This window comes from Culex pipiens, chromosome 3 (genome assembly GCF_016801865.2).
Source record: "Culex pipiens pallens isolate TS chromosome 3, TS_CPP_V2, whole genome shotgun sequence".
Classification (NCBI taxonomy): domain Eukaryota; kingdom Metazoa; phylum Arthropoda; class Insecta; order Diptera; family Culicidae; genus Culex; species Culex pipiens.
Window position 1 is genome coordinate 5,474,599 of NC_068939.1, and position 26,067 is coordinate 5,500,665.

At 35.7% G+C, this 26,067-nt stretch overlaps 1 protein-coding gene across 2 annotated transcripts in view; it reads left to right on the top strand.

The window, feature by feature from the left end:
• Nucleotides 1-5,105: 5,105 nt before the first annotated feature.
• The window catches only part of LOC120422826 (arfGAP with SH3 domain, ANK repeat and PH domain-containing protein), a 62,717-nt gene continuing 41,755 nt past the window's right edge, over nucleotides 5,106-26,067 (top strand). The window contains exons 1-2 of one of the 2 annotated variants that reach the window (XM_039586361.2): nucleotides 5,106-5,350; nucleotides 5,486-6,484. In XM_039586361.2, coding sequence (XP_039442295.1) covers nucleotides 6,359-6,484 — 126 coding nt within the window. In that variant the 5' untranslated portion in view covers nucleotides 5,106-5,350; nucleotides 5,486-6,358. Of the gene's footprint in view, nucleotides 6,485-26,067 lie in introns of both variants that reach the window. The other variant, XM_039586360.2, reaches the window with a different exon arrangement.

The following is a 26,067-nucleotide window of genomic DNA, read 5'->3' on the forward strand; positions in this document are numbered from 1 at the left end:
AATCAAAATTACAATTCCAATACCTCTAACTCACGTGAAATTGTCCGAGGATTCCGAATATGACAAAATTGAGACCAAAAAGTGCCGCTATGGAGGCCAGCAGGGTAAAATCTAACGTTGTAAATTGTTTGTTGTAGAAAAATCGAAAAACTATGAGAAAAACTGCGATTGGCCAAAAAGTTAATACCATAGGCTTATAGTCCATGAAGTTGCCTATCTTTTGACCCATAGGAATATGGGTGTTGGAGGCTGTTGGAAAAAGATATTAAGGTTTTGAAAAAATCCATTTTTGACAGTAATTTGCAAAAGCTAAGAGAAAAAGTCAAACCAATCCTGGATATCTATGGCACACTTTGAAGTGCTTCAAAAGACCTTTCGAATGCATCTAAGAAAGTTGGAATTGATGAAGTTTTACGGAAATGCGAGCAATTTTAAGATTTTTTAGGTTTTTTCGACCTCAAACTTCAAAGCTCGTTTTACCCCACTTCCCTTTGTTGTAGAGGGCTCATATTTGGCATGAGTTCATCTCATGCATAGACAAACAAACGCTGAAAGTTTCATCCAAATCGGAGCACCTCGATACGACCTCTAGAACAAACCGAGCAATATTTACAAATACTGCCTCTTAAGTGAAGATTGCGTTACGAATGGTGCAGAGCGAGTTGTGGCGCTATAACCACGGCAAATAGTGTCCAGGGCATTCGTGGAAATACAATGTCCCATCCCAGAGGATCCCGGAGTACCAAACCTTCTTAGCATGATGCTCCCAACGAATACAACCAAATCTCGGAGCGTATGGTGGTGTCCCCACGCTTCTTCCTTCCCTGTCGATTCAGAATTGTGTTGTTGTTCGAACACTCAGTGCTCAAACTCAACTCAATTACGAATCATCTCTGCGATACGGCTTTAAGCAGTAGGCCTGGCCGCTTTAACGCTTGTGATGTCTCAATGCATTTCAATGCAATGGCGCACTACAAATGTTAATAAATGACAAGAAGAGTGCTAGGCGTCATCTAACCTAAGGCACTCTCCAGGATCCCTCCAAAAAATGGCTGCGCTAAGGTCTGATTAGATTAGATTAGATTAGAAGATTGCGTTACGAATGGTGCACGGCAGAAATGTCAAAATTACGCAGTAGTATCAATATTACAAAAAATGACAGCCGCACTTTTTTCTTATGTTGGTACCACTGTGCGATTTTGACATTTCGGGCGTGCACAATTCTTTACAGGAAAAGTTTTGGCTATTGGTGTAGGAATTTGTCCACAACATTGTCATGGCAATTTTCGATCAAATAAATTTCATTATCTAGATTGTTTAGTGAAGATGGCGTTAAGAATTAAATGTCAAAATTACAAAAAAGTGTGCTATTGCTTGACAGCCACACTTTTTTCTAATGTAGGTACCACTGTGCGATGTTGACATTTCGGGCGTGCACAATTTGTAACGCCATGTTCGCTCACAAATCTGGATAGAATTATCTACATGCGCATGTGTTGAAAAATGAAAAAGATTGAGGTTAAATTTAGGACCATACAAGGCTTTCCAGTCAGAAATTTACCAACACATTCAAAGTATGTTTACATTACAGCTGGACGTTTGTTTGCATCAGGTTTCCTATCTTTTTCTAGCAAAAGTTTTTTGTCAGGCGACTTCTAGCTGGTTTTTTTTTACTGGCCGCCCGATATGTCAGACAACATACTTCGCAGGGCTGTGACAGCTCGAGCTCGATCATTGTTTGCATCAGGACACTGTGACGAGAAGTTCGTAATTTTTGGGTTAAATTATATTTTTTTCACTGGGCCTAGAAAGCCTTATAGGAAAAGAAGAGGGCCTAGTGGCGCGGTGGTTAGCGGCTTTGGCTGCCGATCCCTGAGTTGCTATGGGGCGCGGGTTCGATTCCCGCCTTATCCTCCTAGCCTTCTATCGGATGGGGAAGTAAAACGTCGGTCCATTTGCGTCGTAAAAGAGGTTTTGGGTGACTCACCACACATAACCTTCGGACGCCTAGAAATGAGCAGAAACTTGCAACAGAGCCCACAAGAGACCCGGGGGTCGTTAAAGTGGATTGCTTTTAGGATAAGAAATGATATATGCTAATGTGGGTGAGATTACGTTTACACACTAAAAAAATTGTTCGGTTAAAAAGAACGTTCGTTGATTTTTTTTTGGCTTTTGAAAATTTTGATGTTTAGAGCACTTTTCAAAAAAAACAGTTTCAGTAAATGATTTTTGTATTTTTTAGGTGAGTTGCTCAATCCTACATTTTTCGTAAGTCTTTTTGTAACATCTTAGGCTATTTTCACAAAAAAATTGAACGAAAAAAAATCATGGGCTCACCTTCAAATTTGACTTTTAAACTAAAAAATCAAAAAATCTCATAAAAGTGGAGTGTTTTTTTTCAGTGTATTTTTTTCGGGAAGCCCGTCAAATTTCCTACAAGTTTGTCTTTGACCACTTGATGATACGATGCAACGGCTTCGAGATACAGCAATATTTAAATTGCGAAATACAAAAATATTTAAAACCCTTACGCCCTTCTCAAATGTCATTATCGAGTGTAACTGACTCCATATACACAAAAATGGCTTATATATGCCTAGGATAACATGTTTACAAAGTTTCATTGAAATCGGATTGCAACAACATCCAATACACCAAAAGTGACAAAAGTGTAATTAGTTTGTTATAGAAAAATCGTAAATCTATGAGAATAACTGTGATTGGCCAAAAAGTTAATTACGTAGGCTTATAGTCCATGAAATCCTTATTTTTTACCTAAGGGAGTGAGGGTGCTGGAGGTTGTTGCAAAAAGTTACTTAGGTTTTTTAAAAATCCACTTTTAGCAATAAAATACAAAAGCTATGAGAAAAAGTCAAATCAATGTTGGATTTTTATGACAAATTTTGAAAAGCTTTGAATGACCTTTCGAATGCATCGAATAGAATTGGAATTGATCAAGTTTTACGAAAATGCGAGCAATTTTAATACTTTTCATGTTTTTGGACCTCAAAATTGCAATGCTCGGTTGGAAAATGGGAATATACCTTGTTCTTAGAGGAATCATTTTCGATACAACCTCCGGAACAAACCAAGCAAAATATACAAAAACTCTAGCAAAAACTGCCTCCTAAAACGATCGAAAATTGAGAAATTCAAAAACTCAAAAAAACGAGATTCTAAAACAGAAAAAAATACAAATATTCAACAATTCAAAAAATAAATTGAATCTTTACTGATTTTTTCTAGCTTTGGAAATATCAAGATCGAGATCAAGATTCAGAAATTTTGCAATTTATAAACAAAATGCTAGAAAATGCTTAAATTATCTAATGTTTAAAAATATCTTTATTGAAATAAAAATTTTAAAAAATCCTAAAAAAGAAAAAAATACAAAATCACAAAAAAAAATATTATTAAACAAAAAATAAAAATAAAAACATAAACTCATGAATAGGGTCCTTAAGCCATATGTCACTTTTTATGTACAACGTTAAAAAACACGATAACAAACCATTTCAGATCACTTTTTAAATTTAAACGCAAACAAGTAAATTGACCTTGAAATTGACAGGACAACATTTTTTAAGATTAATCAACTGTGGTTCCCTTGGGACGAGCTGTCAAGTAGGACATTTTGTGTCAAGAAGGGGAGCTAAGTTAAAATTGATTTTAAAATCCATTTTAAATCCTTTACGGTCGTTCTAAGGGTCATTGTACTCAGAAAATAAGCTTTATCGTTGTAAACAAAAATAGATTAGTGCGCTGACCATGGGGACGCGCTGTCTTGTTTTTGCATGCTCATTTTCATTTCTTTTGTGTCGCTGTTTGTGTACTTGGGTGAGTGGTTATTATAATTAAATAATGGCATCATTAGTGCGCTGACCACGGGGACGCGCTGTCTTGTTTTTGCATGCTCATTTTCATTTCTTTTGTGTCGCTGTTTGTGTGCTTGGGTGAGTGGTTATTATAATTAAATAATGGCATCATTAGTGCGCTGACCACGGGGACGCGCTGTCTTGTTTTTGCATGCTCATTTTCCTTTCTTTTGGCATCATTAGTGCGCTGACCACGGGGACGCGCTGTCTTGTTTTTGCATGCTCATTTTCATTTCTTTTGTGTCGCTGTTTGTCTGCTTGGGTGCGTGTTATTATATAGAGGTGATGGGATTTTATTAAATGATCATTATATTGCATTATTATATTTAATTGATTATATAATCACACTATATTTTACACTTAACACATTATACAAAACACATATGAAACTGTAAACAGGAGCGTTTGGTACGGTATGTCCACGCATCCTTCCTCCCCTGTAGATTCTGTGAAATGTGATCCGTTCTCAGAATCCTCTCTGCGGTAAACACAACGTAGTAGGGCTGGCCGCTTTAATTTTTGCAATGCATTTTCGGGTGTTCTCGGATGTACTGCAATTATTAATAATGACAAGAAAAGTGCTTGGGGCGTAATCTAATCACAAGACTTTCCAGCATGCTTTCATCGGACTGGCTGCGTTTGTGTTAGATTAGATTAGATTAGATTAGATTTATCGTTGTAAACAAAAATATTACTAATTTAAGCAAAATTTAAGGACCCAATTTAAACATGCCGAAATGTGGAAAGTCCTCTCAAAAATTTCATTTCAGTTACATGAATAAAGAAATTTTTTTTTCTCTATTTTTTTCCATGCCATCTATATTTTTGAATTTTTGATTTTTTTGTTTATTATGCGCGTTGCACCAAACCGACGTGTGCATCACTTTTGTTGCGCCGAAAAAATGTAGTGGCCATGGCTTTGCGTTTGTACATATTTTGATTTTTGTCTGCTTTTACACTATTTATTTGAACTTAAAAAAAATGGTCTTGATGAAAAACTCACGTCGATTTGTCTGTGCAGCGAGGTGACACATGCGAAACATTTCAAAACGTCATCGCGTTTGCGAAGCGTCCATCCAAACATTCCGCTACGCAGCCCCACAGAGTTCGCCCGAACAAAACCTCAACATTCGTACCACAACGCACGAACGATCCCTCTGCGACAGATGGCTGGCCCAGTGGTTTGTCCGTGTGTGTGCGTCGCCCGTCGTCGCCGTCGCTTCAGTTGCAGATTGACAAGCATTTTAAACGGTCGCAAAGTGTGTGTCGAGAGATCGCGCGAGGCGAGACTGCGCTGGGAGCAAGAGAGAGAAAAAAAGCAAAAAAAAAAAATACATCAATCAAGCAAGGGGCGCTTTCGGAAAAAGGGAAGCCCAATTTTCGCGACTTTTCTGGGCGGACACCGTGCGTGGTTCCGGATCGCGGTTCCCGGGGAGGCGCGTCGCGACGTTCCGCAGCTGCCCAGTGAAAAAGTGGGTGTTTTCTTGCGTTTCTGCCTCTCTGTGTTCTGTCTGTGTCTCTCTCTACGCCACAAAAGTTTTCTTCACCACTTTGCTGCTGCTGTGTATTGAAATTTCGCAAAACCCATCTTCTCCTTTTATTTGCAGTGCGAAATATTTTTAGACTTATCAGAACACGACCGCGACGACGACTTCGGGCAGATTTGTATCGCTGAAGAAAGTTTTTTTTTTACGCAATTTTCCGGAATTTTTGGAGAAGAAGAAAATCACCTGGGCCAAGGGCTTGGTGGTGAGTGACGCAAAAAAAACAAAAGAAGACATCGGAGAAGGGCCTGCCCGTTGCCTGCTTGGATTGGATCGGATTGTGTCAGTCCCTTGGAATTTAGCAGCTGTCACACAGTTCGAAAAAAAGAAGGAAGCAAAGAAAGCCAAGAGATATGACAACATCATGTCACTGGAAGTGAATTACGACGACGTTCCAGCTCGGAACCGGATGGGGACAATTCCGAGCCAGTTTGCTGTTGTTGCAGAAGCCCTCGGGAGTGTGTGAGTGTGCGTGCGTGTGTGTGTGTGCGCAAGGTGTCCCTCCTTGGCAAGAAGAGGCAAAATTGTAGCTGGAAAACCAAATTTAGCAAATGTTGTGGAAGCACAAGCGAGGAGGATGGTGTAAATTGCGGTCATAAATATTTGAGAAGAAGATAAATTTTGAAGTGCGTGTCTGTGTGAAGGTCGCAAGGTGCAGCACCCAAAAGGTAAAGTGAATCTAATTATACCCTCGAGAGAGAGAGAGATAGAGAGGAGCGCAAGCAACGGGAGAGTGTGAAGGGAAGGAAAATTATCGAAAAAATCGAATTATACTCCACGAAAACGAGCGCTAAAAGAGCGCGCACGAAGGGAAGAAGAAACCGAGGGGAAGGGAGAGGGCCCCAGCATCTGGCAGGGCAACCACCTGTCGTCGATCAAACCAGACCAGAAGGTGTTTTTGAAGGAAACAGGAGACAAAAAAAAACAACCGCCAAAATGCCAGGATTAATCGGAGTGAGCGAGTTCCTCGAGGAAACCCGCGAGGACTACAACTCGCCGACGACGTCCACGTTCGTGTCCCGGATGGTCCAGTGCCGGCAGACCATTGCAGCACTCGAGGAGGTAAGTTGGAAGATGAAACCCCTGAGTTGTTCTAAAACAAAATCATTATTCATTATTTCCATCCTTGCCCTGATAAAAAGTCTCACTAACAGGATATCTTTACCAAATAAAATTAATATTACTATTATTCTGTCACATATACAGTTAAAAGCAATTAAATATTGTGTATAATGATTTATCATTTTGAAACGTTAAAAACAAGTATTTTTAGCTTTTACAAAAAGTTTCTTGATTCTGAAATTTTGAAATTATGTTTATTGAAAAGAACAGAATTAATATTCTCGAAAGATTCATTTTTTAACATTGTCAACCACAATATTTAAACTTTAAGAGGCTGTAACCATACTAAGAATCAACATTACACACTTTTGTAATACCGTCATCAGGGGTGTCATTGGGTCTGGGGGTGAGATTAGGTCATACAAAAATACTGAAATTTAAATGACCCAATGTCACCCCTGATGACGGTATATAATATGTGATATTAGTTGAACTGAAAAATCTCATACAAGTGTGTAAAAGTGAACCGAATTATGTGTAATGCTGGTTGTCAGTCTGGTCAACAAAGACATTTTTGGAAAAAAATACCTAAAATTGCCTTAAACTTGAGAACGGTCCAAAGTTAAGTAAATTTCAAGTGAAAATTTGATTTTTCATCTAAAAATGATTTTCAAAATTTTGTTTGACAATAGTTTTGATTTTTCCAAAAATACATTTTTTTTCAATATTGTGCACAGTCCAGACTCGATAATTCGAAAATTCGACTATCCGAAGGTTTGTATAGGACTTCGGATTAGGTTGTTACAAATTTTATTTAAATTTTTTGTCCCCCCTCCTTCAATGTTGGCCTGAAAAATCAGGGGGCAAAAAAATATTTTTTCAAAAAACTTGACCGAGCCACGTAGCCCAGTGGTAACGCTTCCGCCTCGTAAGCGGTAGATCGGGGTTCAAATCCCGGCTCGGACCAACACAACTGGTGATCTTTTCCCTTCTGGAATCGATTGCTTAGTAAAGGGAAGGTAGTGTATCGTCACAAACTGGACCTTATCACGACACCTTAGGGAGGCGACCTATGGAATGTTAACATTAACCTTAACATGTTAACATTAAGTTGAGAATGAAACTGCCACTGAATCCGCTTTGTAAATGCCGGCCCCGATACTCTTCAAGGGTGTTCCCCTCAGGAACTGGGAAAGATTTACTTTTACTTACTATCGCTAAAGTTTTTTTTTTTCGTCAAATTTTACATTTTTTGAAAACTTTTATTGCAAAACAACTGAACTAGTGTAAAATAAATTTTAAAACACTTTTTTCATGCAAATGTTGAAACTATGGCATGTTATTTTAATATTTTTATTATTTTTTTTTGATTTTTTTTGCCCCCCCCCCCCCCCCTCGACTACGGCCAGAGCCGAGGGACAAAAACTTTTAAAAATATTTGCATCGGCCTTATTAAATCACGAACAAAAATGAAAAATGTTTTTTTTCTTTTTCTTGTTTTTGACATCAAATTCGAGTTCTGCGACCCCATTACAGTCAAAATTTAATAGGCAATATTAAATAATAAAACGCATATTTTTTTTCTAATTTTCCTCACCGCCACACACAGTACTTGTTCGGTAACTGGGCTGAGTACGTAGCCCAGTCATCGAATGCTACTCGCTAACTAGGCTGCACGAAAAATAACGAGGGGACTACCAATGCATAATGTTTTTTGATGAAATATAAAAATAAAAGTTACTCAAATTTATGTACAATGCTTACTTTACATATTTCTTTAATTGTGACTTGAAATTAAATAAATAGTTAAATAGTTTGAAAAAAGTTTTTTCCTTTATTGAATAGGCTTTTGGCATCCATTAACCCCTTGGTAATTTCGGTTTGTTTTGGTTTATGACGTTTGTCTGCTTTTTAACTGCCCTACGGCCTAGCCTACGGCCCTGTTATCGAGCGCCCAGTTAAAAAGCAGCCCAGTTACCTAACAACTACTGTAGCTTATAGGACCTTTTCAAAAAAAAAATCTCTACGGTTGTTCGAATATTCACATGCATGGAAAAACTAATGATGCAACATAACCTCTTTTGACATATAATAGGAAATCCATGAACAAAGCTTCCTCAAAATAAAAAAAGAACATTTAAAATCTCGAAAAAAGGCAAAGTTCTAGAGAATTACTGTCGCTAGCGTGGCGAGAACTTCGAGGAACGTGAGGGAACAATATGAGATTTTTAAAATTTTCGTCGTTTATGAACATCCCCTGACCAATTTTAGAACAAATTTCTGAGGATGATGGGGCAACTGCCTCATATTCCCCACCCTATGCACGCTGGTGATTACAGATCTATGAAACTTTTATTCTATCTCATATAATTTTTATTCGAAATTCAATGTAATTTTACGTATAAAATATCTGGAGCATCATTTAAAAAGAGCGCATAACCAGTTCGATAACTAGAGCAATTCTCTACTAAATGTGACTTTTTTTAAATTTTATATTTCTGGCTTTTTGGGTGCCTTTCGTATGCCCAAAATAGCCATAGCCATCATCAGTTTATCCTATTTTTTTTATTTTCCATACTAATTTGGCAGCTATCCATACAAAAATAGCATGCGAAAAAAAATCTGTAAAAAGGTCAAAGATTTTTTTTTATTTAAAATCAAGTTTACTACACTTCACTTTCAATTTCAATCATCATTTTTCAATCATCTTTTCAATGTTCAAAATAGTTCCCAGGCTTGCTTATTGAAAAAAAATCGAAGAAATTCCCTACACTTTGCTTTTTTGAACTTTGTTGATACCAAGGTTGATACAGTATTTGGATGCTGAGGTTAAAAAAAAGGAAACAATTTTTTTTTTCAGTATTGCCGAAAAGCCCTCGTTTTTGATCACTGATATCTTGAGAAGTAATGGCCTGATTTTCGATGCTGTGAAATGTTAATTTTGTGAAATTTTCTACTTTTTTCAATATTGTTATAATCAGGATTAACTTATTTTAAACATTTTCAAGTGTTGGGTAAGATTTGAAAAAATCAACATTAACAAAAATGTAAACAAGCAGAAAAATAAATGTTTAACATTGAAAATCGTACCATTCGGTCCCTAGATATCTGGGATAAAAAAACAAGTGATAATTAGGTAACACTGAGAAAATCTTATTCTCCACCGATCCAACCATTCTTATGTTTATATATGGTGTAATCATGGAGCATGGAGCAATGATTGTCAATGATGGTTCTGGATATTAAGTACAGAAATAGTAAATTGAAGTGAAAAATTAATTACGATACGTTAAATTCTTCTACAAATAATACACAGTTAAAAAATATGTTGATTTGGAAAGTGTGATTTTGGAAGGTTGAATATTACCTTTTTAATGTTGTAATTTTACCTCAATTTAGACTGAAAATGTGGCATTACACCAGAAAAGTGGTAAAATTACACATTTCCAGAGGTAAAATTATATATTTTTTTTCTGACATAAAAGATTTTTTTTTCTGTGTATGTATAGGTACATAATTTTTTTTGATTGATGCAACAAGACTCTAAAAGGCCGACAAGAAATGATAGCTTCTACAACAGTCTTATGCACTGAATATTCACCACACACAGAAAAAAAATCATGGTAATATTACATCTGGGAAGGGGTACATCTTTTATGTCAGAAAAAAGGTGTAATTTTACCTCTGGAAATGTATAATTTTACCACTTTTCTGGTGTAATGTCACTTTTTCAGTCTAAATTGAGGTAAAATTACATCATAAAAGAGGTAATATTCAACCTTCCAAAATTAAAGCTTCCAAATTGACATTATTTTTTTCTGTGCAGTTAAGTCTCTATAACTAAGGAATTACACCTCAAACGCATGAGCACTCGAAAACTTTATAAACTTTTTCAACTTTTTCTGATCAAGCACAAATTTGAAGGCGTTATTGATACGAAAACAAGCAAGAATCTCCATTTTCATTTAAATGGGACAACTTTCTAGTTGTAAAAATCTATATTTTAAATCTCTGGAACCACAAATCGTAAATGATTGATCCAGGACTAATTTTAATGACAATTCAAACAAAAATAAAATCATAAAAAATAAATCAATACCACAACTTGGCCGAACTTTTTCGAAGCCTCACGTGAGCTAAACCATAATTTCTACACACTGTCATTATACATGTCACTCCACAACTCACGCTATCCAGGAAGACACACGTAAAAGTGCTAGCAGACGCACCTTGTTTTCGACCTCTAGTTACTTGCTGGTTGAAGTTGATTCAGCTTTGTCCAGCATATATCTGGACGACCTCATTATCTCCGATGGACCAAACTTGGCGGCATGACCGATTGTGTGTGCTGCTGCTTGTTGTTGTCAACCTTCAGCCGTTTCTTCAAAGATCTACCACACGTACGTACGAGCGATGGCAAGGTCGTTCTCTCGTCAACACTCAACTCTTGCTGCTGCCGAGCTGTGCGTGTGTGTCTGTAACGTATGTATTGTATGTAGTCCCCATCCCAATCTGAAGTCGTTCCATCATCAGTGGCAGAGTGTTTTAACGTGCATCGCCGTACCAAGATTTCAATGCGATTACGGGACGAGAGCAGCAATCAGTACTTCCGGCGTCGGCCAGTTCTTGCTGTGCTGCAGTCGTCGGTCAACAGGACACAAATACAAAGAGCCCGCATCGCATGCGACATTCCGTCGCGGCTTGCCCTTATTTGGGAGTGCTTTTATTCTGGTCGTTTCGTATTATGATGGAGCCGGGTGGATGATTTGGGGCGTGATCGGAATCCAGGATTTCTTTTGTATTCTGATGTTGACTTTAATTTGCGAATGAACTCGTTTTGCCCTACCCGGCCCTGCCTCGATGCATTGGTGTGGAATATGTGATTTCCTGTGGGGTTTTTTTATTCTGTCATGGCCGTAAGTGCTTCTGTTGTTTTCCCTTATCACTGCTGTGTCATGATATAATACCTCCTAATTCCTGGGAAGAACATCTGTCGCAATCACTTGTGTCGTTTTGTTCAATTGACCAGCAACACCAACACTTTTTCATCAAACAAAACCGAAACGGAAGTGCAGAATTTCCATTTTCCCACCAGGTTCGCATCGTAACATCAGCTGTTGATCCGGTCCAGCCGGTTCCGGCCAACTCTCACTCTCGGTAATGCAATGCAATGCACTCTAAACGCCGATGCACCCATCAATAAATACCACCGTCGAATCCAGTCAAACTGGTATGATGATGCTGGCCCATCACACTATTTTCTATAAATAAGTCATCCGGCGAAGGCTCGCGCGCTTTGAAGAGGCCCACCGTACCAAAGGGAAAGCTTGGCGGTAAAAAAAAACGGAAGGAACCCACAACGCTGCAGCGCTCTGGAACCAGTTTCGGGTTATGGGCCATTACGAGAGCGCCACACGTCACAGGCAAACGAACTTGACATTTCTTTAAAGTGTTGAAATATTTTTGTTGGATTACGATATTTGTTTAATGGAATAAAATACAGAGCATTTCAGATTTTGATTAAGTATATTTGAGAATGATGTACGGCTTTTTTTTAATATTTGTGCGAAAAAAGCTGTTATATGAAAAAAAAAAAATTTCATATGGTTTTTGCTAATACTTTTCAAGTGTATTGCCCTCAACATGGCCTGTGGCCTACGTAAGAGGAGTAATTAAAACAAATTTCAATTACGTTTTCAAGTGTATTTTACACGAAAAAAGCTTTTTTACAATCATTTATGTTTCCATTCAATCTGTAGCCCAGAATATAATTAAATTTTAGGAACTTTTACTCAGTTCATTACAAATACAAAAAAAATCTATGTTAAATATATTCTGAACAATTTACTATCTATCGTTCTGTAATGTAGTTGCAAAAAGTAGTTTTTGCAATTCCGTCGTGAAACTACTTACTTTTCCTGTAATTCTTGAACGACGAAATAGCCTACTTTTCTGTACCAAAAATAACAGAACCGAATAGCAACACTTTTCAAAATAAATGCTGAAAAGTTCTACTTTTCAGCACTTGTTTCGAAAAGTAACACCTTTCAACATTTTTTTTGATTCAAACGATTTATTGACAAAATACATGAAAATTTGACATAAAATTTCACTCAATGGGTGTTTTTCGGAATTGCAAAAAATGTTGTATGGAACTCGTTGCAAAACTTGATTTTTTCAGCACTCTTCGTATTCATCCAACTCGGTGAACCTCGTTGGATAAATGTACGACTCGTGCTGAAAAAATCCTCTTTTTGCAACTTGTTGCATAAACTACTATTATGCAACAAGTTGCAAAAAAAAGTTTGAATCAAATCAAGCTCCATTCAACACTTTGAATGAAATTGTACGTCGAATGTCGTTGTATTTAGACAATCTAAAACATGTGCTGAAAAGTTCTGCTTTTCAGCATCAATCAAAACCACTGAACGTCGTTTGAGAATGAAAGGAAAAATTAGTAGTTTTATGACGGAATTGTAAAACAAAAAACTTTTTCAAGAGGCTATTACTTGAAATCGGTGGACGATATAGACATTTCTGTAATGTATGTATTTTTTTGATTGCAAATTTGATACTTTATCTTAAAAGTAAAGTTGTTTGTTAAACTATTTTTCGACAGTTTTAGGGGACCATCCATAAACCACGTGGACACTTTAGGGGGGGGGGGGGTATGGTGATTGTCCATGCTCCATACAAAAAAGATTTTTTTTTGTATGGACAATTGTCCACGAGGGGGGGGGGGTTCGAGATTACCAAAAAAGTGTCCACGTGGTTTATGAATGGTCCCTAGATAATCTTGTTGATTACACTGTCATTTGAATTTTAACCAAATTATTCCCCAGCTCAAAATACGGCATTTTCTCATCTTGAACGTATACAAAAATAAGAATTTTCAAAAATGGTTCTCTTTCTCAATTTGTTGTGTGAAAAGTCGAAGTATGGATGGATGCTATTTTTTATCTGACTTTTTTCGACTTTTCAGAACCTTAAATAGTAAGCAAAAATAATTGCAAATCAATCAAGAAGCAAAATTTCTAAATATATAAAAATAAAAAAAAAACGGAATCGACGTAACACCTTATTATGTGGCCCTCTTAAACCTTGCGGTTTCGTCAACGGATCCACAGGCATGTATCGTTCTTTTTGCGACAAGACTCCGCCTCCCGGGTCTCCTAAGTGTGAAGGTATGGCACGGGGAGAGGGCACCGAAAACCTATATTTACACTAAGAATTTATTTGCGTCCGCCTCGGGATTCGAACCGGCGACCTCTGGATTGTGAGTCCAGTGCGCGGTCCGATTGATCCACACAGGCAGAAAAATTAATAAAAATCAAACTATTCATAATTACAACATAATAAAAAAAAATAAACGTACTCAATGAAAAACTCTGAATTTTCTTGTGTTATTTTCCAATATTTTGTTCCATGTCTTTTTAAGACAAAAAAGTTTTTTTTTCGAAAAACGTTCGTCATTTGAAAGGTGCTTGGATAAAAAAAAATTCCCCAGCTTAAGTTGGAACCGTTTTTTACAAATCTAGATTACATTTTCAAAAGGTCCTATCTGCATAGGAAACCCATGACTCATAGGTTGTTTTGAAAATTTACTTCAGAAATATTAGCAATGTCAAAAAATAAAACATACACTGATAATCAACATTACACACTGTTCAGTTCACTTTTACACACTTGTATGGGATTTTTCAGTTCAAGTATGATTACACGAAAGTGTGTAATCAAACTTGAACTGAAAAATCCCATACAAGTGTGTAAAAGTGATCTGAAAAAAGTGTAATGCTGTTTACCAGTGTAATACCTATATGTCAAATGCGTGCCTTCATAATTATCCAATATGTATTAACAAATCAATAAATGAATGAAAAAGATTCATTAAATTTTGGACCATGAAAATTACGTATTAGAAAAATCTGTGCCGATGTTTTAAATAATTAATGAAAAAGGTAAAACTAACCTTACATTTTTAGTTAGGTGCAGTGGATTGGATTCAAGAGTTATAGAATATTCTCGACTTTACCCGACCTTTTAAAAATGAAAAATCCATGGGCCGCCTAAGTAAAATGCGCCAAAAATCAAATTTATGAATTCAGTGCAGAAGGCTTATGCTTTGGAATGTTCCCTTCAATGTTGTGTACTTGGTTGATGAAAATTTTTAAATATTTTTGACCCACTTTAAAAAAATGTTTTTTCGACTACTTTTCCAGGGTGCGGGGCAGAATGGGCCACCCTGCGGGGCAGGATGGGCCACCTTAGAAAACAAGCCATTTTGTCTAATACAACGTCGAAGGGAGATAAGAAATGGCTTTAGGGACCTTTTTTACATAGTTTCCATGAAGTTAGACCACTTTTATAAAAATAGTCACTTACCAAAATAAACATTTTTGAAAATAGTGTTAATATGTTGTATTAAGACACTATTTTCAGGGTTGTTACGGACGGCGCGGATCGCGCGGATGGCGCGTTTCGCGCGGATAGCGCGGATTTGGCGCGGATTTGCTGGCTTAATTTGCTCAGGCGCGGATTTCGCGCGGATGACAATTTTGATAAATAAAATAATTAACTTTCAAGTTATAAAGAAAATTATTATCAGGAATTACTGTAATTTTTTTATGTGCAAAAACTTTAATTTCTTAGAAGTTGTTACTGAAACAAAATTGATTTTTTCCGGAAATGTTTGTTTGTAATTTTTTAATAAGAAACGTCGAAATAATCTACAAGAAGAGATAATTTTTGTTAAAGATTTTTTAAATAAATTTATTCTTACACTCAACTCATTATTAACATCTGATACGGGTTCTAAATATTCCATCTCTTATGAGTTTCAGGTTATGTTTTATTAACAATATGTATTGTTTATTTTATACTGGATACATTTTGATTTGATTCTTTTGAACCATATTTCAAGCTTTTCTATAGATATTCGGATTACACAAAAAAAAATATTGGGGGTGCTCTGGTGGACGTATTGTGGTCAAATCCCAAATATGAGCAATATTGGACGGAACAGAAGCTGGCTTTCCGCCTTTGATTTTAGTTAGGATTTAACCCGTAGAAAGGTTTTTTTTTAATTTACATATTTTTGGTGAAAAAATAAAAAGATCTAAATGTTCAAATATGAAAGCTCCAACATTCAAAATTAAAAGTTCAGAAGTTCTAAAATTCTATTTTTATAGTTGTTTAATCCAAAAATTGAAAAATTCTGAATTTTAAATAGCCAACAATAAAAAAAATCAAAATTTCTAAATAAAAAAAAAATCCAAAAAATCAGGAATTCAAAATATTTAAAAATCAAGAATAAATTCTCCAAATTTACAAATTTTTAAAATTGATAATAAAAACAATCAATGGAACAAAAACTTATAAATTCTTAAATAAAGTTCTTAAATTCTTAAATTCTTAAATTCTTAAATTTTAAATTTTTAAATTCTTAAATTCTTAAATTCTTAAATTCTTAAATTCTTAAATTCTTAAATTCTTAAATTCTTAAATTCTTAAATTCTTAAATTCTTAAATTCTTAAATTCTTAAATTCTTAAATTCTTAAATTCTTAAATTCTTAAATTCTTAAATTCTTAAATTCTTAAATTCTTAAATTCTTAAATTCTTAAATTCTTAAATTCTTAAATTCTTAAATTCTTAAATTCTTAAATTCTTAAATTCTTAAATTCTTAAATTCTTAAATTCTTAAATTCTTAAATTCTTAAATTCTTAAATTCTTAAATTCTTAAATTCTTAAATTCTTAAATTCTTAAATTCTTAAATTCTTAAATTCTTAAATTCTTAAATTCTTAAATTCTTAAATTCTTAAATTCTTAAATTCTTAAATTCTTAAATTCTTAAATTCTTAAATTCTTAAATTCTTAAATTCTTAAATTCTTAAATTCTTAAATTCTTAAATTCTTAAATTCTTAAATTCTTAAATTCTTAAATTCTTAAATTCTTAAATTCTTAAATTCTTAAATTCTTAAATTCTTAAATTCTTAAATTCTTAAATTCTTAAATTCTTAAATTCTTAAATTCTTAAATTCTTAAATTCTTAAATTCTTAAATTCTTAAATTCCTAAATTCTTAAATTCTTAAATTCTTAAATTCTTAAATTCTTAAATTCTTAAATTCTTAAATTATTAAATTCTTAAATTCTTAAATTCTTAAATTCTTAAATTCTTAAATTCTTAAATTCTTAAATTCTTAAATTCTTAAATTCTTAAATTCTTGAATTCTTGAATTCTTAAATTCTTAAATTCTTAAATTCTCAAACTCTGGATCTTAATAAAAGAACCGCAGAATTCTTAAATGCTACAATTTTTGTCACCATCATAGATTACAGAAAGTCTGATAACTTTGGAGCATTTTTTAAGTAATATTTTAGGATTGAGAATTTTTTAGAAGAATATAATACAAATTTCGTGTCGAGCACGAACTTCATGTTATTTATCTAATCCTTAAATTTATGAATTTTCAAATCTTTAATTTTTTTCAATTTATTGATTTTTTAAATTTAAATTTTCAAATCCCTATTTGAATTTGTTTTTTGCTAAATTTATTGTTATGGCTTTTCTCTCTGGTTTAATTCATCCTAGCAAAAATAAATTTGATCATATAATTTTCAGCGTTTCAACATTCTGGGTCTTGAGATTAAGATAAAGCTATTCTGGATTTTAAATTCTATTTATTGAATACAACATAATTTTAACGTTTGTGGTTTTTGCGTTCCTTCCGACGGAACCCTTAATCATAAAACGATTTAAATTTTTGTTCTCTAATACATTCATAAAAATTAAATTGTTGTGAAACTCTGTTGTATATTTGTCGCGCAAAATTATTTTTCTTATTATGGCGCGGATTTCGCGCGGATTGGGATTTTGGGACGGCGCGGATTTGGCGCGGATTTTTTTTCGACTTCTCCGTAACAACCCTGTATTTTTACCAATAAGCATTAAAACAACTAAAAAATCATCTAATGTTGCATTAAACGTGATTTGTGAAGCTACCAGTAGTGAAATAATCAATTTAGCTCAAATTTCGCAACTTTTGATTGTTTTTATAAGGCAGGAAAAGGGTGGTCCATTCTGCCCTCAAGTGGATTTTAATTTGACACTTCCACCACCAAGCCTCTAAATGCTTTGAAGGTTCCCTTGTTGTTTGTTTACCTTCGTAATAGCTCCTGGTAACATTCTAAACATTGAACAAACTTTTTCAAACAATCTAACTTTTCAGAAAGCTTATTTAAAAACCTCGAAATAAACAACATTTCTGGAGTTTTTTTTTAAAAGGTCCAATAAACCAAATTTTCAGTTTTTGCTTTTTGGGTGTTTTAAAACAGCCTTGAGTCAGGGGTATTAAAAAACACCCAAAAAGCAAAAATTGAAAATTTGGTTTATTGGTCCTTTTCAAAAAAAAAAAAAAAACTCCAGATTTGCGTGGTTTTGTCAATCAATTTACATTTTTGCTCATAATTCGGAAAATACAATGAATTTAAACGTCGTTTACGGTGTGGTGATGTTATTTGACGTCCTTTATAAGACCCTTGCCTTACCGTTAGTCTAAATCCATTCTAAAGCCCAAAACTAAAGGTGGCTCCTAAGTCCAAACCTTGTGAAGTTACATTGGTTTTAATAAGGTAATTACATTGCTCATAATTGAAAACATAATATTTTTTCAGTGAAGTATAGTAACCTGGATAGTAAATTAGCTTATATCTGTAAGCCCATACATCCAATTGAAATGTGGTCAAAGACAAACTTATGAGAAATTGGACGAGCTTTCCGGTAAAAATATTTTCGAGACTGAAAAATCAAGTCTGTCATATATAAAATGCAAAAAACCACAAAAAAAACTATTTTTTCAACATTTTTATTTTTAAAACCACTGTAACTTCACCAGGTAAAATTGTCTGGAAAATCGACCCTCGAGTTCGGATTTTGAAAATTTTGATGTTTAGAGCACTTTTGAAAAAAAAAACAGTTTCAGTAAATGATTTTTGTATTTTTTAGGTGAGTTGCTCCATCCTTCATTTTTCGTAAGTCTTTTTGTAACATCTTAGGCTATTTCCACAAAAATTTTAACAAAAAAAAAATCGTGGGCTCACCCTCAAATTTGACTTTTAAACTTAAAAATAAAAAAATCTCATAAAAGTGGAGTGTTTTTTTCTTTCAGTGTCAAATTTCCTACAAGTTTGTCTTTGACCACTTTTTGATACGATGCAAAGGCTTCGAGATACAGCAATATTTAAATTACGAATTACAAAAATATTTAAAAACACTTACGCCCTTCTCAAATGTCATTATCGCTCCATAACTGGCTCCATATACACAAACATGGCTTATATAAGCGTAGGATAACATGTCTACAAAGTTTCATTGAAATCGGAGACGGTCGAGAAAAAAGTACCTAAAAAATTCCTGTTTTGGGCTGGAATTGCTCAGTAGCAACTGCTATGCTAAAAACATTGACCCTTGAAATCCACAAATTCAGAACACTTTTTTCTTACGAATGTAAACAAACTTTGGATCTCTCCAGGAGTTCATATTTGTAACAAAATAATGACTTCACTCACTGAAACCAATGAAACTCAAGCATAGTGATGTTCTATTCATGGTCTGATAACTTTTTTTTTGTGAAAATATCAGATAAATTCAGGTGTTCAGGAGGGACAATAACATCCCGCAATTATGGAACAGGCAGTGTTTTGCTGCTCTGGATAAAATAGTCTTGAAATAAAAGTAAATACTTTTACTAGAGAAATAGCAAGAGAATGTCCAAATAAAGGTCCTAAAAATAGTAGGGTCGACAAAAAAGCTGCATTGCTATTGACAAATTAACACAAAAGTGTTCCAAAATTGTGGGTGTTCCGAATATGTGGAATGACTGTATGCAAAATGTCTACTTTTGGTTATAAGAAAAGTTCACACAAAGTTTCATCCAAATCAAAAATGTTCCATTAACAGTCCTGTCCACTTGTCTGTGACGAAACATAATGTTCACGTGGTCACTTTCTTCGTCAATGGGAGACAGACCCCGCGAACGTATCGCGCTCATCGCTTGTTGGGACTCGGCTTTCGGAAGTGGGCAGGTCGTTTGTATATATTTTATTGACCGCCATAATGTTCCGGCTGAGGAAGGTGAAGCAACAGACAGCAGCGCTCATGGTTTGAGGGGAGGAAGGGGGGCAGATCCCGCTAAACTCGTGCCATCGTCCATAAAAAGAGTAGTTTTGTTTTTTCGCGATTAGGGTTTACTTGTTTTATTTTACGGTATAGCGGTATCGTTGGACTTTTTTTTTCGATGGGTTTGTGGATAGCGATAACATTAGTTTAACGTGTAATTCGATTGGGATCGCACTATAAAGAATATACGCACACTCTAAATTGATGGTAAAGTGGTTTCAAGTTTCAAGTGCATCGCTCTTTGTTCGCTTGCCATAATACTAAATTGTTTTATTGCTGTGGTCGTGCCACAACTTACCGCAGCTGGGAGCGCGAGCGTCTTGCAAATTAATCAATTTAAATTTTATTAATTGAATTCATTCGCCTTGTTTGTACATACCTGCAAGCTGTAAAGTCTGCGGTACAAAACTGCCTTCTGGTTCTGTTTGCCGTTATGGATGAACTTGAATAATTCTGCAATCTTTTTGATCGCATATCAAAGTTGAGGATCACCCTGCTCAGTAAATTTCAGTAGGTTTCCCCCCTCGTTTAATATGATGTCACGTGTCGTGGTTTCCAACCTGGACACGGGGATAGGAAGGGAGGCGTTGTTGCTCACTTTTCCATTTTTGGACGTTCTACGCCCCTACTACACGGTTGATGTGCAGCGAATACTCGCCCAACCTTCACCCAGGAAGCACCTTCAAATAGTTGGACGACTATCAAACGGTGTTGTTGTTTATAGTGGTTCGTTCAGCAACTAGTGGCTTCGTAGACCGACGGACCGACCTGTTGTAGGGGGATTCAAACAGGTTGATTTTGGAGCATGGAAAACTTTTGTAATTTCCAGTGTTCTGATCTATCGTAACAGCTTAAACGTTAAATCACTATCTAACTACCAAGGTGAATGTTTTCCTCAAGAATTGCATTGTTTCGTCGATACCTACTACCTGCAAGTGTCCCATTCCAAACGCGCATTACAAAGTCGTTGTCGTCGTCGTCGTTGATGTCCGTACAAATTCCAAAGCAGCGCGCACCCTCCCTTCACAATTGAACGTAATTAAATGGATGGAGAGGGGAGGTGGTATCGGTATCGGCGTTGCTGTTATTATTATTATTATTATTTAGTCAGTTGTTTTTGCGCCATTCTGCCATTCCTGGTGTGACGGCCATCTAAAGGTTTGCTGCGGTGCTGCTGCTATATAGGGGTGAAGGACGTGACATGGCCAAACAAGGGCTTGCCAGCCCCGCCCGAATCGATTTGTATGACGGAATTTATTACATTCTGAATTGTGAAAAGTTCAAACAACAATATCGCTGTAATAACGCTGAGTATTTTCTAAAATCTAAAATAAAAATAAATACTCGAGAATTGCAAGCACTTTTTTGGAGTCCGCGTAGGAGGACGAAAACAATAACGCTGATTGCCTCAAGTGATAGCTCTAGCTATAGCTTATAGTACAGTCCATCTACCATGAATGAATGTACTCAGCCGGGCACTATCGCCGTCGAGTGTCATTATTTTATATCGTTCGTGACGAGGGATTCAATTTTGATACAAGTTTATGGAGCAGCGACGTTGATGATGATGGCGGGGCCCATTTGCTGACCTCAACCGTCGACGGGGACATATTAGAAGCTATACTATACGTTCCGGGAAATCTTACAAGTGCCCAAGTGACCTATAGAAGAGCTTGCTCTCGGCGGATATATCACACACAAAAACGCAAACAACCAACGTCTAATGGAGATTGATTACAGTCAGAATTTGGTCGATCGTCCCAACCCCAAGATTACACATCCGTCCAAACGGAGTGTGGTCATGTATATTTTCCCGGCTGGAAGTAATACACATACACGCAGATGGCACTCTCCGGGCTCGCGCTGATTTAATTAACGCGTCACTGCTGAACCGCTGTTCACCAGCAGCTTCAACCATGAAGTCTGTGTGACAGCGAGGCGATAAAAATCGTTACTTTGCCGTCAGATATGGATACTTGTTTAGGTTGTTGAGATATTCAATGCGAAAACATTTGTACAGATGTTCTGAGCTTGGTATTGAAGGCGTTCTTTCAAATATAAGCTGAATAATAATGATTTGCGTAACATATGGAACGAAAGAATTCATAATTTTAATTATCTATTGGCATGAATCGCAATTTCTAATGATTCTTGAAAAGTATGATCTTGAGTAAATTTTTAACTCTATCAGAATAAGGACAAAATTCATCCCTTCAGGTCAAAGCGTAATGTATTCCCATCTCTGCTGATGCGGTATGCTTGCCCATCGGTGACATTTAACAAGTGGTTGTGAATGAAACTCTTTTTTCTCCCAACTATAATGTCCCTTTCCATATAAGCAGCGCGAATACGTACGTCGTATATCGGCTTGGCTGGATGACAATGATTTTAGCACTTCCGACATTGCCACATTGATCGTCCAACTATTGTACGGGGGACCCAACGGCCTGGATGATTGATGTCCGCAGTGAAGAAAGGAAAGGGAGGTGGAATCGAGTTAAATGGGTTGAATAAAATGTTAACACCATGTCACCCGGATTTGCAATGATTTTTTGATATCATTGTCATTCGGTTGTCTCAGTACTCTGTTTTTCGCACCTTATTCAAGTTAGGTCGCATGATATATCCAGTTCCAGACATCACCACAATCAAATATACTGTGATCCTATCCAATGACGGGTTACATGATAGATTCGTATAACATCTTCATCAAAATTACTGAGATCCGGCTTCTAAACGTATATAAATATCACTTAATATACTTAATATAACTTAAGTGGTCACAACAGGAATTTAGCATTTCCTATTTGAATTGAGGAATGCGAACGGTTAGATTGTGAAAAAAAAATAAGAACCTTATTTGCAAAGACTCTTCAAAAGGATATGAAGGTCATACAACCTTTTTCAAAGCTTGTTTACCGCATTACACGGGAATACAAAAAAAAACGTTACTTAATACAGACTTTTTCCAGAAGAGACGCAGACACTGCTTAAACAATGTGGCAACCGGGCAATATGCATGCTGCGCGACTCTCGCGCGTAGGCAAAAAGACCCTGCCTTTGAGGTTATGCAAAAATCACCCTTTATAGTAGCTAGAAAAAAACTTTTTCATGGCATAACTTTGTACTTCACTAAACAGAATAAAATTTATTAGGGTCTTAGGGGACCCCAAAAGGAACAGAATAAGGCGGATTCGGCCAAAATCGGTTCAGCCAGTTCTGAGATAATCGTGTGGAAACAAAACCATGTCTACACACATACCCACAGACATTTGTTCAGAATTTGATTCTGAGTCGATAGGTATACCTGAAGGTATATCTGAGAGGTGTATTTAAAAAGTTCATTTTTCGAGTGATTTTATAGCCTTGCCTCAGTGAGGTGAGGAAGGCAAAAAAGCAAAATGTGCCCTTGGTTGCCTGGTAATAAACCACAACAGTATCAAACCATGATATTCCAAGTGCTAAATAATTCCAAGAAAATACCATTCCAATACTAATTTCCAGCATAGCTACCAACACTTGTTTTGGTATACCTATGTTCTAGAGCGTCCAATTTCCCGGGGTTACAAAATTCCCGGGAAACGGGAAATTTTTAACAAATTTCCCGGGAAATCCCGGGAACTTGAACGTTTAACGTGAAATTTTAAATTTATCGAAAATTGATCTTTCCTGATTCTGATTGATATTTTGCAACTAAATTGTATAGAACAGCAACTTTAATTTTCAAAATGAGTGTGGGGGTCAATTAATGGCTTGATTGCTTTTAAAAATCATATAACTTTACAAAAATATTGAAATTTTCTAATTTTGTATGCTGTCTTTAAACTCCTACCAAATAAAAAAAATCAATTGATTTTTTTTAGAAGTATTATTTTTGAATCAAATTTTGAATCAGTGAGTAAAGTCCATGCTTCTCAACCATAAAAATGCTTTTAAATTCGCTCTGTTACCATTTCATGTTTAAAAATAACGTTGACTCACAAAGCAAACAAATAAAATCATGCAGAAATTATGTTTTTCATGGCAAATAACTTGTTCTAGACCGTAATTTTGGCAACAAACATTCAATCGATTTTTAGGCAATTTTTTTTCTTTTTATAAATTTTACCTAAAATTTATATGTATATTGTTAAAAAGCTTATAAACTAAGTTAAGTTCATTGACTTTTTTTCTTAAAAACATATCAGCAACTTTAATGATTGTGTAAAATTTTAACACTTTAAATCTGATTTTAACAACAAATACTTTGTACAAAGTTACCCCAAAATGCTAAATACAATTTCCAACGTCACTATTTTTCAAATACTATTAAAACATTTTTTTCCAACAATAGTGCATGGAACTTGTGTGGCCTACCCAGTACAGTACAGTACAGGTTTTACAAAATAATAATTTTGAGAAAAACCTTACCAGTTGGAAAAAAAAACAGAATGAAATCCTATCATTGTTACCCTGTTTTACAATAAATATTATCTGAAATACACCTGAAATAAACCTATTTTTTATTAGTTCAATATGCCCAGTAAATTAAAATGAATAAATTAAGTTAGGTGCTCTCTCATCATTTTTGTTAATTTTCAAAAAAATACGATCAAAAAGTAAATGAAAATGCTTGAATTTTGGGAATTCCCGGGAAATCAACAAATTTCCCGGGAAACGGGAAATATTATTTTTCGGGAAATCACGGGAATTCCCGGGATTTTTTTCCCGGGACGGGAAATTGGACGCTCTACAATGTTCTTCCACCTACAAAATTTTAGTATTGTTTTATGAATATTATTTAAAAAGAAACTAGAGCGAGTTGTGGCGCTATAACCACGGCAAATAGTGTCCAGGGCATTTGTGGAAATACAGTGTCCCATCCTCGACGGTCCCGGAGCACCAAAACTTCTTAGCTGGTGGCTCCCAACGATTTATTGCTCCTACAAACAGGAACGTGAGCGGGGGATCCCCACGTTTCTTCCTCCCCTGTCGATTCAGAAATGTGTTGTTGTTTGAACATTCGTGTTCAAACTCAATCCAATTCAAAGAATCATCTTTGCGGTAAACTTTACGCAGTTGGCCTGGCCGCTTTAACGTTTGTGATGTTTCAAAGCAATTTATTGCATTGGGCACTGCAATTGTTAATAATGACAAGAGGATGCTAGGCGTTAATCAACCTAAGGCATTTTCCAGGATGCCCTCGAAAGACTGGCTGCGCTAGGGTTAGATTAGATTAGATTAGATTAGATTAGAATATTATTTAAAAAGAAACTAGATGCAAGGGGTTCATAAGGTCCAATTCTTTTGAGTGTCCATTTGATACAAAATCAATGATTTCAGAAAAAATACAAAAAAAATCTTGTTTCTGAGCAATTCGAGAGAAAAAACAATGAAATACCACAAAAATACCAAATCATGGTATCCCGATATAGATAATTTTCAACGATTTTAACAAATTTTCATAGGAACATATCAATAATTTAAAAGAAACGTCTTTGATATTTTTCATTCCTCAATCCCAGTAAAAGCACTTGTTTGAGTTGTCATTTTAAAGAGCGGATACATTTAGAGAAATCCGGAAAAACCCCCCTGTGTGTGTGTGTGTGTGTGTGTGTGTGTGTGTGTGTGTGTGTGTGTGTGTGTGTGTGTGTGTGTGTGTGTGTGTGTGTGTGTGTGTGTGTGTGTGTGTGTGTGTGTGTGTGTGTGTGTGTGTGTGTGTGTGTGTGTGTGTGTGTGTGTGTGTGTGTGTGTGTGTGTATGTGTGTGTGGTCCAATCCAATACCCGCTAACCGGTAGCGAAATTATGGGAAAGTATAGTTTGTATCAGACTTTGTATATGCCGAATGCTGATACAACTTATCTCAGTCCCGGGTATTAGGTGGTGATAGCCCTCGCGCTGCTTCCAACAACCCGTTTCAGAATGACAGAGCTCCTTGCGGTCCAATTCCGAGGTCGCTGGGCATTGTTCGGCCCCGCCTAAACATAGAAGCAAGCATCTGAAGGAAACTCGATCTATATTTAGACTTCCAATCCCGTCAGGCAAATCAGGGATCAGCGCGTATTTATTTAATATGAGAAAGAGCTAACAATGCCTAACATGTTTCAACACTACGGATCAATTCACTGCAAGATTGTGAACCTTCTGATGGCCGACTGCTTAGCGTCCCAGACCACCAATCTGGAGGTGTTAGTTCGAATCCCACCTGATTAATTTTCGTTTTTGTTCATATTCAAAGTTCAAATTCCTGATTCCAAATTTCAAAGGTACCGGCCGAGATTTGATCCCTGAACCTTCTGCTTGTGAGGCAGAAGTCGTAACCATTAAGCCACGGAGCCGGTTTATATTACCTAAAATTTATATGTAAACATAATTAACTAAGTATTGACATAAATGATTTTCTTAAAAATTATATCAGCAACC